The sequence below is a fragment of the Toxorhynchites rutilus genome, chromosome 3 (genome assembly GCF_029784135.1).
Source record: "Toxorhynchites rutilus septentrionalis strain SRP chromosome 3, ASM2978413v1, whole genome shotgun sequence".
NCBI classification, from domain to species: Eukaryota; Metazoa; Arthropoda; class Insecta; order Diptera; family Culicidae; genus Toxorhynchites; species Toxorhynchites rutilus.
This window is the reverse complement of record NC_073746.1, coordinates 118380464-118397835: the sequence shown is the minus strand read 5'-3', so window position 1 is coordinate 118397835 and position 17372 is coordinate 118380464. Positions and strand designations below refer to the sequence as shown.

General features: G+C 35.8%; 1 protein-coding gene across 6 annotated transcripts in view; it reads right to left on the bottom strand.

Moving 5' to 3' along the window:
- LOC129777468 (dnaJ protein homolog 1) overlaps nt 1-17372 on the bottom strand; it is a 204725-nt gene that overhangs the window by 26394 nt on the left and 160959 nt on the right. For 4 of the 6 annotated variants that reach the window (XM_055783738.1, XM_055783739.1, XM_055783736.1 and 1 more), the window contains 2 exons: nt 3166-3522; nt 2870-3092 (listed from right to left, as the gene is read on the bottom strand). In XM_055783738.1, the coding sequence (XP_055639713.1) occupies nt 2870-3092; nt 3166-3388 (446 nt within the window). In that variant the 5' untranslated portion in view covers nt 3389-3522. Of the gene's footprint in view, nt 1-2869; nt 3093-3165; nt 3523-12199; nt 12532-12634; nt 12756-17372 lie in introns of those variants that run through there. The other 2 variants (XM_055783741.1, XM_055783740.1) reach the window with 2 other exon arrangements.

Genomic DNA, 17372 nt, shown 5'->3' with positions numbered 1-17372 from the left:
AAATTGTTCACAGTAATGATTATTAATCTAAAAACGAGAAAAAGGCGTTTTACATCACTGAGTAGTGATGGTGGTTACGTTAATCATGCATATTTGGATAGTATATAAAACTTATATATATATATATATATATATATATATATATATATATATATATATATATATATATAACCTAGACTGCCCAAATATACAAGATCGGCGTAACCAGGTTTTGAGTCAAGATTTTTCGAAAAAAAAATTTAAAAAAAATCTCGCTCAAAAGCTATAAGAACTACGAAATTTTGGATAGAAAATGAAACGTAGGAAAGTATTTATACTTTCATTTAAATATATCAAACAAATTGAAAAACAGAATTTAATTGAAAAAAAATATTTAGAAAATTTATCCAATTTTGAATGTTCCTTTATTCTCAAAAATATGTTTTTTTTTTCAATTTTGAAAAGATATAGGTTAAATGATCTTGGTTTGTCCGATTTGGGGTGTTTTTACGCAACTAGTAAATGCAAATCGATTTTTCTTCATGAAAATCACATATAATTGATAAGAGTTTGGGTTTGTTGAAAAGCCCCAAGTCTCTAATTGCTAATACTACCATAAGGCGTTGAAATTATTCAATTTTTGTTGTTTTTTAACGATTTTTCTCAAAGAGGAATTATGATCATGGTTTGACCACCTCTGATCATGGTTTGTCCAAAAATTGATCATGGTTTGTCCGGCTTTAGAAATCAGCATTTTTGAATGAAAACATTCGAATTCTCAAGTAGATGTTGCATTTATCATTGCTTGAGTTTACTGTCATCATATTGATCCATTCATAATTTAGGCTTTGTTCAGAATATTGTATTTTCTCGGGTATTTTAAAAGTGTTCACCTCAACACACACAACACAGAGAAACTTAATTTCTGCTATACTCGAAGGACACAATAAATAAACTTGGCGCGCTGCAAGCGGTTGCCATAGAAATCATGTGGACAAAAGAACATTAGTGAATTGGACAACTCATGATCAGAATTGAGTTCAACAAAATGCGTTGATTTACCGGTTTAGCTATGTAAATCTGATACAAATGGTGTGCAAGCATGATGTTTACAATATTTGTAAGTGTTATAATCCAGAAAAAGTTCTGGATACGTGCAAAATAATCATCTGGTGATCGATTAAAAGTTAGCTCGAATGAGGGGCATATTGACACCAATAGATGGTGTATTTCATAATCCTTTAAAACATGTGGTTCCGTAAAAAAATACTATAAAACTACTGTAAATCAGGAAAAAGACAATTTTATCTATATGTTTTGAAACATTCGAATACCTGATTTGACAAAGGTGTGCCGAATTAGAGCATTCAAAAAAGTGGACAAACCATGATCATATTTTCGACTGGACAAACCAAAATCATTTACCTTACATGAAAAGCCAATAAAATTACCAACAAGCCATCCTTATCACTGCTAAACGGAAAGCAACATTTTTTCCATGTTTTATTTTTCAAATACAACTAATGTTGAACTCGTAACATGATAATGTGTAAATTATCGCGATTGACATGTTCCGTGAACTTTTTTATATTTAGGAACATGATAAGAATATGTAAGCTGACCAAATAGTTCAGGATTAAAAACGGGACACGTAAGCCAAAAATGAAATTAGGAAATATTGCAATATAAGATCCGTCTGTTTTTAACTGAGTATAAATAAATCAGTTTTTTTCTCTATTATAGTGGCTTTCAGCACATTTCGGCTGGTTCGTCACTTTTGCTTCCATTTTTGGATGAATGTCGGAAGTGAGAATTGTACTCGTGATCTTTGCATGAGAAGTATGGATGTTACCACTACGCCAGATCGCCTCCACAACAAAATAAATCAGAATAAAAAATAAATAACATGAAAAAATAAATATTTTGTGAGTTTAGGGATGTGTTCAGAGTTATTGGTAACTTTTTTTTTATCGATCGTTTGTGATGTCGAACATTGTTTCCGGGTAAAAATTGGCGTTAAATTGCAACGTACTTAAGCCGAATGTTTTTGGCAACCGCGTATGCTTTATTGAAAATTTCGTCGAGAGGGGTCTAAGTGCTTTCGAGGGTACTTTGCGCTCTAAAGGTATTTTGTACAAAGCTGAAGGGTTTCAGAAGAAAAGGTTATTGTTTATGGGTTAAAAGTGGCCTCAAAGTGCATCTTGAAATACGAGCCAATGAAGATATTATCCAGTGGTGGTGGTCCCGCCTCCTTCCCCTACAAAGGTTTGAACAAGACGAGTTATCTAAAAGATACTAAAAGGTCCCGACGAGGCCCTTGCAGCCAAGTAGTCCACCAGAGCACAAGTCCAACCGCCAGCCTTGTTTTGGATTGACTATGAGTATCCTCATGCGTGCTCCCGTGGCCGAGTGGTTAGCGTCACAACTAACATGCCGGGTGTTCGGGTTCGATTCCCGTTCTGGTCGGGGGAATTTTTCGTCAAAGAAATTGCCTCCGTCTTGCACTGTGGTCACGCGTATTCTAGAGCTTGCCACTCAGAATGCATTCAAGGCGTGTTATTTGGCATAGAAATCTCAACTAAGTACTAATAAAAATGACGCAAGTAATACTACGTTGAGACGGCGAAGTTCCTCTAGGAACCTTAGTGCCATTGAAGAAGAAGAAGAAGAAGAAGATGAGTATCCTCATTCAGAGAAATCCAGAAAATTTCCTTTACGAAAAATTTCTAGACCGGCACTTAAAAAAAAAATTATATTTTAATATATTATATCTATGACGCGCGCGACGTTCAAACTTTTGTAGACTACTTTCAAGTGAAAACTGAAGATGAAAGTTTGTTCCGCAACGCTTGTCCCCGCCAGCAATTGGCATTCACTCTCAGTTACTCACCTAAATGCCCCTCCCAGCCCGTGTCGGTTCCCCAGCCCGCCGAAAGACGTGAAAAATTCATCATCGTTGAACAGGCTGTCACTGAACATATTGTCATTATGCATATCGAAGAAGGACGCGAACGGATTGCTGGAGCCGAAGAACTGCGCAAACGTCGCCCGCGGATCGCCGTGGAACTCATATGTGAAGTTTTGTGACGAATTCGTGGTACCATTTGATGCCCCTATAACAAAAAAAAAACAAAAATACTTATCAGCAATCAATACAATTGGAAGTGAACGATGGTCAAAACTCACTTCCTTTCAGTCCATCCTCGCCGTACTTGTCATACAGCTCACGCTTTTTCTTATCCGACAGCACCTCGTACGCCTCGGCTACCTCTTTGAATTTCTCCTCCGCGCCGGGACTTTTGTTCTTGTCCGGGTGGTATTTGAGCGCCAGCTTCCGGTAGGCCTTCTTGATGTCCTCATCCGTTGACCCTTTCGGTATGCCGAGGATTTTGTAGAAGTCCTTCCCCATGGCACCTATTTTGGCGGTTTCACTACACTACGTGGGACAGCACAAGAAGTGGGGACGTACGAGACGCAGTGTTACGCCACCTCCGGATCAGACGGATGAGAAATGCACGGCCACTGGCACTGGCACGACGTGCTCTAGAAGAGGAAATAAAAATAAAATATATAAGAATACTTATTTCGATCAATGTTCATCCAAACAAGATTTTGGTATATTTGCAATAGATTACACAAGCGATTTGACCAAAGTCATAGATAATCTTCGAAACTTTTAAGATTGATAATATAGTCAATGAGCAGTGTTGCCACATGTACAGATTTATCTGGAATATCCGGTACAGAGCCCAGATTTTCGTCAAAAAGTACAGACCGGTACAGATTTTTTTCCATTTTTGAAATTACATTAACATTCAAACAAAGCAACAGTGAAGTACATGACGACTTTTACGCTGCAGTATCGCTTGGTGCTATCGCAAAACAATGGACTGCGAAAGGCAGATCATTTCAAAGGATATTTGTCGCAGTCTTTTTTTTTTCGTGGAGCTGATCAAACAAATGAGAAAAAGATTCGATTTTGATGATTCGACGCTCAAGTCTACGGCAATGTTAAATCCCAGAAAATTTTCCAATTTGACTAGTATTAACGTTGCGGTAGAAGCGTTTCCAGGATTCTACAATGGGAATGTACAAGATGTGGAGAATTAATTCTGTAGCTTAAAAATAAAATTACTCCGCAAGGAAATCACAATTTCAGAAAACGAGCAGGTGCAGGGTTGGTGGACAAAAATTGGATGCCTAAAAATTTATGATTCGCTCGCCTATTCGGCGCTTCGATACCTTGTTCGTAACGTTCTCACTATGCCTCACTCCTCGGAAACTGTTGAGCGGTTTTTTTTTCTGAATATAATCACAACAAAAATAAGCTTTGAAATCGGCTTAGCAACGATACGATGAACGCTATTTTGAGATAGAAGGATTTGCTCAAACATCGTGGTGGCAGCTCGCAAATTTAAGAAAAAAACAGTATGCATACTAAATTCCGAAAAACTGTGTTTAGGCATCATCAAACACACGAATGACTTGCAAATGTACATGTAGTATTTGTAGTAAATAAATGAGATTTTTTTTATTGCTAACAAATTATTTTTTCTCTACCACGAATATTTTCGATGGTACAAATTTTTGGAAAAAAAAGTACAGATGAGAATAATTTTTTTTAACCCATCTGCTACAGATTTGAATGTGGCAACACTGGTTATGGGTACTAACGGACATTTATCAGAAGCTAATTTTGGGGATAATGGCGATGATATCACCTTATCACATTAAGTTGGTTGATATAATTGATTATATATAGGATTCCATTCGGCCAATACGAGAAGGATCTGCAATATTTGAAGCGCAGCATTTGCCATCCATCGTTTGAATAGTAAAACAAAAGTAAATTACAACACATACCAAGCCATTCTGCATATGAAACAATGTTAAATGATGATTTTCTAACCATTTCAGCGTAGAAAATTACTTTAAACCGGGAAATTTGAACAAAAATTCAGATATTTCTAAAAAAATCAAACGAATTTCAAACCAAGTCATCATTTTACCCGCTGCGCCATCTGGTTATAAATCTAACTTACATTCGTCAATTGAATAGAGAGGACTTCTAACAACAGTAAGTTAAATCTAATTGGACATACCTGTAATGCGACACGTTTAATTGGACATTTTTACCTCTAATCGTACATTTTTGGTAAACATCGAATTCGGGGCCCAAATTATAGCCACCACCAGACGTCGACACTGTACCACCGCCAACGCGAATGTCCAATTAGAAGTCAAAATTGCCTCTAATGCGACACTGAGTGGTGCCTCGGTATCGGATATTTTTTAATAATTAAATAATTAAATGATTACTGTGAGCATACTAGGCGTGTGTAAAACGAATAGATTTCATATTCCTGTAGTTTGCAGACAATAATACGACGGGATTCGAAATACTGTTTTGAATCATATTTCGGACGCTTAAGGCATATGATACAGAAAACAGATCTAAACTTTATGCACAGGTATGGTTTGGTTGATATTTTTAATAAATTAGTTGAATGTGCCTTTAAGCTTTCTACTTCGGCACCTATTTGATTGAGTACATAAAAAAATCATCGAACAAAATGCTTTTCAAATGAAGCGAATAAAAATCAAACTTCGGACACTAAATCAAATTTCGGACAGATTAAATTCAAATTTCGGACACATTATTTTGTAATTTTTGGACGAAAATTACATTACACTTGATTATATTTTATAGCTAACAGCGAAACACTTACCAAGCAATGCAGTAAACTGTTCACAATGATAAGAACTGATGAAACACGGGAGAAATTTAAATATTTATGAACGGGTAAATTCTACGTGCTCACGCTAAGGAAACGTCAAACACAAACGATAATGAGTAGTGTTGTCAGGTTTTTACCGATTATGTTATAATTCAAATGTAGTTCTCATATGAAATGATAGTGAAACTAAGGGATTACTTGAAAGAAGCAATTGTGATATTAATTTTATAATTATATCATCAGTGCATTTAAAATTTCAAGATATTAGAACAAAGTGTCCGAAATATGATTCAGAACGGTATAGAGGCAAAAAAGGTAAAATAAGCGCGGGCGAAATTTTCCACTTGATTTTCTCGGAAACCAGCTGTTGGGCAATAATGATTGTTAATGAGAACATCGTAATATCTAAGTTTGACAATTGTAACATGCTTAAAATATATAAATAATTCTCTCGAAGCGGTTTCCTATGTAATTCTCTGCATTATTCCTGTTATGTTTTATTTTGGTCAAATCCGATTCGATGTCGATAGCTGTAAGTCAGATTCGTTAACCCTTTGCCATATCATTTAAATTCAAACAGCAAAGCGAGTCGTTTCCCTATTATGATATGCGTGCGTACCTAAATTGTGCCAGTGAATGAGATAAGTTTTGAGCCTTGCCTTGCCTTTTTGAGCAAACTTGTACGCTTCACTTGTTTGGATTCCACGAATGAGATCGTTTCCTTCGGTGTGGATGAGACGAAGGGGAACCATTAGTATACCTTGTTAGATTCTTGGCAGATCAAGGATTTACCATCAAGTGTAGAAAACAAGGGTTATTTCGTGATCCATCCGTAACAGACGGAACACGAAACATGGGAAAACTCCTTAATATGTTAAAAGTACGTTTATCTACGTGAAAATTCATTACAACTTTCCATTTAAAATGCCCCAACGTGAATTAAATGAATAAACATTGAGGACGATGTTGCGAGATCTTTTTTTCTCTCCCTCCGAAAACTTACGAAAAGGATGATAGATCTACAGACCTTTGACAGATTCTATATTTATTTTAATTACAAACATCAACAGGCTTAACATCATTGCCCTAATCAAAACTAATTCCAATAATAATGAATAATGAAATATTAAACTTAGAAATACTTAAGAACAACAGAATAGAGCGCTTTGAGGGACGAACGAGAGAGGTGAAATCAAAACACGAACTATAAATATTGAACACACGACACATACTGTTTCTGGGTTCATTGTAGCCGTAATTTGTTCAAGATGGTGGAAGGTATAAATAGTTTCAGGTACACAAGTTGTGACGGCTATTGTTGAAGGTTATTACGTAGAGTAATTCGGGGCAATCAATATTTGATAAAATAATATCAAATACAAAAAGCGCCTTGGCAACATTCCTTCGAGATCCCAATGAATCCAATCCTTTGGGGTCGGGGAAGGTTTTCGTGATAGTTTGAGACCCCTCCCCCTCTCTAAGGGGGGGCTGCAATACAAATTAAATACAAATTTCTACATTACTCGGGAATTAATCAAGCAAATGAAACGAAATTCGGCATGTGGAGGTTTTAGGGTGCAATAAATGATTCAATGGTGATTAGACTCTGCACCCCCTTCTCAAAGGGGCTGCCATAAAAATGAAACACAAATTTGGGCATTACTCGAGAATTAATCAAGCAAATGAAACCAAATTAAGCACATTGAGGTTTTAGGGTGCACTAAAAGTTTTTACGGTGATTATATACTCCTCTCCCCTCTCTTAGGAGGGGATGCCATACAAATTAAACACAAATTTCTACATTACTCGGAAATTAATCAAGCAAATGAAACCAAAATAAACACATTGAGGTTTTAGGGTGCAATAAACATTTTTACGGTGGTTAGACACTCCACGTCTTTCTCTAAGGGGGAGCTGCCATATAAATGAAAGACAAATTTCTGCATAATCCGAAAACTGATCAAGCAAATGGAGCCAAATTTGTCATGCGAATGGTTTAGGAGACACGAAACGTTTCCATGGTGAATAGACGACACTCCTCTCCTAACTCTGAGGGGAGGGAGGAGGTGGCTGTCATACAAATGACGCATGCATTTCTGCATTATTCAAGAACTAATAAAGCAAACTGAACCAAATTTGGCATGTGAAGGTTTTAGGGGGAAGAAACATTTCTAAAGTGGTTCAACACTCCTCCCACCTTTCTGAGGCGGGGGGATATTTCTATGATGGTATGACACCCCTCTCTCCTCTGGAATGGAGAAAGGGTCCCATAAAAATGTTACTCATATTTCAACCAAAAATATTCCAACCAAACTTGACAATTGAAATTTTTCGGAAAACTCTGAAGAAAAAAGGGAAAATTCGGAAAATTAAATTCCCATATGTTCTACAATTACATAGTGACAAGCGCTGTTGATCCATTTGATGTTTGCGCTAGCGAAATTGATCTTTGTTCGAAACTGGAAATGAATTTTAATGTGATGAAACGCACGCATATCTTCTTCTATATATACCAATCAAAAAATATCGCCGAATGTATGTGATAAGAGCAGAACTCGAGAAAGGAATTGTCCGATTTAGGGCTGTCTTTATTTTATCATATTTTCTGTATAACACATTTATTCCATGTAACGGAGAAACATTTTATTTGCAAGAGGTTGAAAAATCTTGAACGAGAATTGTGTCTGAAAATGATCTGATATTATAATAATCAATTTTGTTAGAAATACTAGGAATTTTATAGTAAAAGGTACATTCAACGGGATCGATTATAAGATCAATCAATGAACAGTTCTGCGATTAGACCCATAAACTTGCTCATAGTAAGAAAACGTGAATGTTTAAAGGCATTGATAACAAAAAACAAATATTGGGTGGGACGAAGTTTGCCGGGTCAGCTAGTCCTTAAATATAAAGGAGGGATTTCTCCATGTACGAGTAAAATATCATCACAGCTGAAGGGCTGATCAAATCTGCGTCGTCTATACAGCGTTGAGTTTGTTTTCACCCAAATTGGAACAATAGAATACTTTGAAAAATATTTGAGATGATTAGAAAAACTCCCCAAAATTGACTCTGCATTAGGGTGGCAGAGAAAATGATCATGTCAAATTTCAAAAACCGATCATTTACATCTTGTTTATTGGCCTAAAAAAAAAGACCTGTGCAAAGTTTCAGCTCAATCGAACATGATTTAGGGGTGCCTCAAAGTGCTCAAAGTTTTGATTTTTTGCTCCTCGAAAATCTTCCAAGGAAATTTGGAAAATCGAAATTTTGTTTTCGATGCCAAATGACTTAAAAATGCATGAAACGTCGAGATTTGGTGTCATCTCGAAAAAAAAATTTTGGCCGAAAATCGACCTTTTGGGACCTTTGAGACCTGAGTGGTCAACAAATCGAAACTTTGATTGCTTTGAGGCAATCATGTCCGATTGAGCTGAAACTTTGCAGAGGTCTTTTTTTTTGGGCCTATAAACAAAATGTATATGGTTCCGATTATAGTATATACCGATTTTCCAAATTTCCTTCACCACAAGTACTACTCGTCACTGGACAAATTTCTAAAATTAGAAATGTGATAGGCGTCGTGTTCCATCAAGGCAGCAACAAACTTCCTGTCTCATTGATAACAAATTATTTTGAAGTCTGGGTATACCATCCGCCGATATTACACCTTTAGATTACAACAGGCACGGGTCCCTGCCAAATTCTCTCAAGATCAAAAGCCTGGGTTCTATGGACAATATAAAAATACCTTCAACAATTTTCGACGAGAAAACGAACATATTCTGAGAGAATAGATTTTTTAAAGCTGTGCAAATTTAGCGTAGCAAATCTATGCAACTTAAATTGAATAAATATATTTCCTATGAAACTGACGCTTTAATTACCCAAACATATTCACAAATTTTCCGAACAACTCAATATGAACTATCCTGAATTCTTCCTGATTTTCTTTTTCATTCTACCTGATTTTTCAAAATTATGGTTAGCAACCCAGCCCATGGTACTAGAAAACATCAATCTACAAGTCCAACCTCGAACCCTACGAAAGCACGCCTTCCTTCGAATATATTTCCGCCATAATAGCAATACACAACTCATCCGTTCAAGATCTACTGTGGTTGTTCAACAAAGCAGCTTCGGGCTTCGACCACCATGATTCACGAAAAAAAATTTCATGGCAAAATTCAATTGTACTGATCAAGAATTTTAACTAATATTATTAGAGCAGTAAAGTGTCTGTTGACATATCGAACAAATCTTCTACCAGTTGTTTTGGAACAGTTTTAGGTATTTTAGTCGGATAGTCTCACATGAATATGATGTAACTTCCCGGTACTATTAATTAATGACCATACGATTGTTTAGTAAAATTTCTTCATGTATCATTGAAATAAAAGCAGGGGAAGGGATCTCATATGATTAAACCACGAAAAACATCAGTAAACGTGAAAAGATAAATAATAATGTGCCGACGTCGTCTGCATCCTATTTAAAAGAGGATCCATTTGTTCAGATTGGCGCGTCAATTATGCCGTCAATGGTGGACGTCATCCGCAACGTTTTCTCACGTCCCTCTTTGGAACATTTCAACACTAGTGAACTCTTCTAAAAGTTTCGTCGAATACATTACGCGTCCCGTTTTGCATCTTATTTTTTGAGGAAGAAAAAAGTTTTTTTGACGTGGGACTACGTCTAACCGGAATATATGGGGGGTAAAATGAAAACATAAACACTGAACATGCAGGAAAAAATGCAAGATTTCGAATGCTTATAACTCGAACGTTTTCTACTGAATCGGAAAGATGTTTGCATCAATTGATAGGGAATATTTCTACGCATCTATCGCAATTAGTAAAGTGTTATTTTCCATTAGGTAAATAATTGAATAACTGTAAAATGTTAAGCGTTATCTAAACGCCCTTACTGCCTCGTTTTGATTGGCCCGCTTTAAGGTTTCCCCAACACAGACTTCAAAACCAAGCAGCCTTGGGGAAATCGGAATTCCAAATACATGAAAGTAGGGGGACTTTTGTTCTCTCCGAAATGTGTTCCCTAACACAGACTTCAAAACCAAGCAGCATTGGCGAAACCGACATTGCAAATACATGAAAGTAGGGGGAGCTTTTGTTCCAACTGAAATGTGTTTCCTTAACACAGACTTCAAATCCAAGGAGCTTGGGAAAATTTGCATTGCGAATTCATGCATTCGGGTGCATTTTTGTTCCGACTGAAATTTGTTTCCCTAACACAGACTTCAAATCCATGGAGCGAGGGAAAATTGGCATTGCAAATACATGCAAGTCGAGGGCATTTTTGTTCCGACTAAAATATGTTCCCTTAACACAGGCTTAAAAACCAAGGTGTCTAGGAAAATTGGGATTTCAAATTCATGCAGGTCGGGAGTATTTTTGTTCCGACTGAAATCTGATTACCTATAAAGACTTCTAAACCAAGGTGTCTGGGGAAATCGGTATTGAAAATACATGCAAACTGCGAGTACTTTTGTACTCGCTCACCTTTGTACAGACTAGAATGCGTTTCCCTAACACGGTCTTCTAAACTTAGGTACCTGGTAAGATCGTGCAGACGACACTAGAGACATTGCATTTGTTCAAATTTTTTCTCACAACATTGTTTTATTCAATCAAAAATTTAATCAATACAAACAAATGATTACTAAGCTAAGGTAGTCCCACGACAACCTTGCGGTAATATCATAGCTATAACTCACCCTTTTTTTTTTTTTTTTTGAGGAAAAAAAAGGTGATTCTTTCATCATACTTTCCCACCCAAAAGCAAGACACATTTAATGGATAACACGTGAACTGTTTTTTATTCTTTATTCGGTAGGTTTTCAACGACCTAGGATGGTTCATCTCTGTACACGTGAACTGTGAACATTGAACAAAATACAAAGAATTGTATGATCGATGTTGCACAGCTGGAGAAATTTAAAAATGTGCCATCTCTTTCATCTAGTCTATCTGAAAATATCAAAACAATGCGTAAATTTCCTCCCGTATTCATGACTAATCGTAACACTCTTCCAATAAAAATGCTGATTTTTTGCGAAATGTTCTATGACTTATTTTTCATTATCATTTTTTTCACTCCACTGTAAAAACTACCCTTCGAAAAAAAAAATATTATGATAATATGAGTTTGTCGTTTACTATCAAGATTTAACAGTCTGATGAACTGTCGTCCCAATCATAGAAAACGCCACTTCTACGCCTCCACAAACATTACAGTGCAGAATTAAACGCTTTTGAACCGATTAGAATGAATATCACATGAAGCAAAATAATTATCTCCCGACAACAACAAAACTCCACGACAGCTCGAACCGTGCGAGATCTGTTATTATTAATGCAGAAATATTTATAGCATAAATGTTTGTTTTAATTATAGAATGCTTCCGTAAGAGGTTCCTCCTTTCGGAAACACACAAATGCTAATGTGCAAAATATAATCACCTTCCCGAAAGGAGGGAGTGAAGAAGGCAAAAACCAAAAAGCCCCGCAGGCACACGATTGAAACGAAGATGGATGTGGGATGCAAGAATTTCCACTTCACACGTTTTTCACGAAAGTTTTTCTTTTTACCGCCGCCTCTCGTCGAGTATCACTTTTACGTATCGCTAGTGGCTAAGAATGGCTTCTTCGAAAGTTCAAGTTCACTCGGCGGCCGTCTGATGAACTATTTTTACTTTCAACTTTTTTAAATTTTATCTATCATTTTCCACTTGTTTTGCGTATAGAATTTTCACGATTGACTGCTCGTCTGGCGTTAGATGAGATAACTGAAAGTGCGCTCTCTTGGTTTTTCAGGGAAGATGTGTTACAATAACACAACAAAATTTGTACTTCCTCACAATTACACGCGCAGCGGAGAAAAACAAAACTACTCACATTGATGGATCGAATGGAAAACTCTCACGCGGATCACACGCGTTAGCACTGATCAAGACGATCAGTTTCGACCAGTCCAAGACGATTAGCGGTTCACGTGTGAGAGAGAGAAAGGTTCTGGTGATTCGGCGGAAAATTTCCTTTTAAGATGCAATTGAGAGGGTGAGATGACCGAACAGATGGAACGCTGTGATACTTGCGCAAGCGCAACTATTGAAAATGTAAGTGTGTCGTTTTGGTTGAATCGTATGTTTATAAAATAATGAATCATCTTCCGTGCGATTTATATAGGGCCTTCCACCATGTGAACAATTTCTCTTTTTGTTGAGAACTATCGATAACAATTCTAGCAAACCTCCCTGTATGTCACCACTACAGACAGAAACGAAGTTCTCAATCATCTCAAAATCGTGCCCTTCACAGATGAACAGGGTCTCACGTCATTTGAAGCCAAAACAATATCTCAGCCTGTTTCACACTCCCGAGAGATGCTGTCACAAAGTCGAGAACGGTTCGATCAACGCAAGAATATGGATATGATGACGGTGGAGGTCGAAACGCAGCTTGTGTGGTGTGCCCCGCTTCAAGGTGGCACAACATTAAAACCGAACATGAATGATCGAGGGGTCATGAACGCACGCATATTGCAGGCGCACGTGTGGAACGAATTAATATTGAGGTGAGCTATCGAAATATTGTTTTCATAACGCTTGTAGATATTTTCTTTCATGTTTTTCAATGAAGTCAAGTAAATAATGTATATAGCGGTTTCATGTTAAAGAGTGAATCGTAGAGCAAATTTAAAATTTAGCGCAAAACAATAAAGTTTAAAAACTCAAGGGTAGAAGGGTGGATTTTTTCCATTGAATATAATCAATCTTTTCGAAAGTCTCAATGAGCTACTTAACATACTGTATTGAATTATGAAATGCCTCGTATGTTATGGTAGAAATTTAGAATGTTTGTAGATATATGAAGGTCATCTCGAATAAACAGTTTTGAACAAAGTATTTGTAACTTGCTATAAACGATGATAAAAAGCGTTAGTTAACTACATTGTCCTAAAACCGGAACTAAGTCATCATGTACTCTGTTCATGTACTGTTCAGCAGTATAGATTTGTGGCACACAATCGCATAAGAACACGTATTAAGTTTTTGAGATAAGCACCCTTTTGCACCGTGCTTATAACGCTAACGATCGATACACCGTTTATGATTGTGCATTTCCACGCTTTTAAGTTGGTTCAGAAGACAGAAATGAAAGAAAAACAAAAAAAATTATTTCGTTTAGGATACAGCGAAAGTATAGGTCTCGGTATTCCGAAAACCTTTGAGACAAGATTTTCGAAAGATGTTGCATAAAAATTTCATTGTTTTTCTTAGAAAGATCATCTTACTACCTTCCATTTTCCGACAAAAGTTCGAAAATCGGTAAGAGGTTAGGGATAAAAAGGTATTATTAATACAATCATTTTTTCAAGCCACCATAAGGGCCAAATAAAATTATAGAGAGTGATGCCCAACACATGACAATATTTTAGACGTAGGACTACGCAATTAATTCATTCAGTCTACTTATAAATCAGCTCAGATATTATTCTAAGATGGAACGAAATTTTAGGAATCACTCTGTGGACCTTCCGGAACATGAATTTTCACGGCGACGAGAATAGGGCATCTTTGAGACTATTGAAGTTAACCAAAAATACCTGGTTTGGCAAGCTAACTGCGCCTGCGGCTGGAGAATCGGTTATTTTATCGTCACTACAGTCGAAATGTGTCTAAAGATCACAACAACTTGAAGAAGATGCAAGAAACAGTGAAACTATCGTTCGAACGTTGCGTTCTGCGGCGAACAAAATCGACGAAACGAAATTGTACAAAATTCATTGGCGAGTATTCAGCAGAAGGCACGGCTGTTCAGGTGATAAGATATGAAAGTTTTGAAAATTAATTTTAATATTTGAGAAATGTTTTTTAAAAGTACATAAAAATGGTGAATTTTACTAAATTAATTTTTCACATTCATTAATTTTCCAACAACTTCGTCAATCGTCATATTTTAATCAGACATCTGGATTTTGAATTACGATCTTTCGAAAGAGAGGTAAATGATTTTGATTATGCCCTTTTAAAAAATTAGTCGTAATTCAATTTGGTCGTATGATAATGAAAATTGTTATTTTAGGTAGTTTCCATCATAAGTACCACATTTCACAAAAAACATCTGAGAGGGTCGGGTCAACAGCCGACTGATTTGGGGTAGAATTGCTCCATGGTTAATAGCACATGGTCCACTCTGACTGCCTACAAGGTTTTTTTTTTCAGATTAAACGCTCACGCAACAAATTTTCATAACTTCTACAAAAGTGAACCGATTTTGAATTTTGAGAAACGAAAAACGCTTATTTCAAGTCATTTTCGATGTGACCACCCCTTTTTTCAATAACGTGTTTTAAACGGTGAACAAAATTCTTCATGCACAACTCTAACATTACGACTTCGATGCTGTTGAAAATCCGAGTTATTTCTTCTTTAAGTTCCGCCAAATTTTGTGGCTTGTTAACATAGTAACGGTCCTTCACGTACCTCCAGAGGAAGTAATCGACGACGAGAAATGTTGAAATTCTTACCATAAGAGGACAAAGTTTCATGAAGGCTTCGGTTGCTCGAGTAATACGATTCCACTAAAAAACCCGTTCTTGTAAATTGTACATCGTGACACTAACCATCCGATCAGACTGAATGAGTAACCGAATATTATCGTCCCAAGTGGGGAATGCAGTGTTACCAGCAAAAAAAAATTATAAGGAGCTATTCGATTTTTTGTTTTGCGTGAGCATTTAATCCTTAAATGCATGATTTTTTCCTTTTTAAATACAAAGTTTTAAATACACTTTCAAAGTGTTGCGCCAAGCTGTCAAATTTTGACAATAAGGAAAGGGAACATGAAAGTTTGCGTTCAAAAACTAAGATAGATATTTTTAGCATCTATTAAAAGTAAAAAATACTGTGTTTGAATTACTGTTTAGAAATTATGTAAGGAAGAAAACAATGATGTACATATACCTCATCATGCATTTAAGGTTTAATCTGAAAGACCCTGTACTATGAGAGGTTTTCGATGATCATTCATAATAATCTCGATGCTTTTGGAATGCTTTCAATATTAGTTGATAATATTACTATTTGGGGATTGAGAAATCTTAGTTCTTCGAAAAATTCCTACCATAATGGTATGAACCGCATATACATTTGTTCGTAGCAAAAAGAGATGTTAAAATCTTTTTCATAAAACGTGACATACTATCTGCTTTCGGTATACCCATTTTTCATGAAATTAATGCATGTTCAAATGGTAAAGTTCTTTGGTAGGACTTTGGTTGACCATCATAGTAATAAACTTTTTTCTTCAAAAGCTCAAGGGCATCAAATTCAAATTTGAATATTCAAGGGTTTTTTTTCTCTAAGTAAATTAATTTTAAATTTCAAAATATAATTAATTCTCCTTGGAATCGGAACGAGCGGCTAAAGAATTGAGAAACGGTATTTTTGTTTCAGCCATTCCTCAACACAGAGTACCGTTCCGAATCATATTTCGGACGCTTAAGGCATATAATGCAGAAAACAGATCTCAACTTTATGCACAGGTATTATTTGGTTGATATTTTGAATAAATTAGTTCGATATGCTTTTAAGCTTTCTACTTTGCGAATAGGTATTCGATTGAAACATAAAAAAATCATCGAATAAAATGCTTTTCAAATGAAGCGATTAAGAATCAAACTTCGGACACTATTCATAAAAAAATCAAATTTCGGACAGATTGAATTCAAATTTCGGACACTTTATTTTTTAATTTTTTGAACGAAAATTACATTACACTTGATTATATTTTATACTCAACTGCGAAACACTTACTAAGCAATCACAGTAGCCTGATAACGATGATGAAAACTGATGAAACATGAGAGAAATTTAAATATTGATGAAGGGGTAAATTCTACATGTTCACGCTAAGCAAACGTCAAACACAAACGATAATGAGTAGTGCTGTTGAATTTTTTCCTACTATGTAATAATTCAAATGTAATGTGATAGTGGAACCAAGGGATTACTCTGAAGAAGCAATCGTGATATTAATTTTATAGTTATATTATCAGTGCATTAAGAATTTCAAGATATTATAACAAAGTGTCCGGAATATGATTCAGAACGGTACCAACGGTTGTACAGGAATACTCTAAATAAGTCGGATAAGAAAAATTTTGGCCAACTTTGATTTTATACATTTTGAATTCTTCTTGTTCCATTTAACTGATTACATACAGCTTAATTTCTTGGTACCGTCATCCGGGAGCAAATTGATCAAACGTATTACTGAAAACAAACCCAAATTTTCAGAGGTATTATGTAATTTAATTTTAAACTTTTTTAATCTGATATGTTCAATAATCATCTGAAGGTTCTTTTCGTCCATGGATCTCAACGAATCTCTTATTAAATTGCATGAAAATTAACATTTTTCTGAACAGCATTTCCATTTTTCATTATGGTAAAAAAAACATATTTTCAACACATCAAAACAATATTTATAGACGCTAAACATATTAATTCACTTCTAGCCGATACTTGATGAGTTAAATAAGTAATCAAATACTTGTAATTACTATTCAGATCAGATCAGTGTTTAAATCGAGTTATGGAAAGGCATGACGACACTTTTAGGTGTTTAA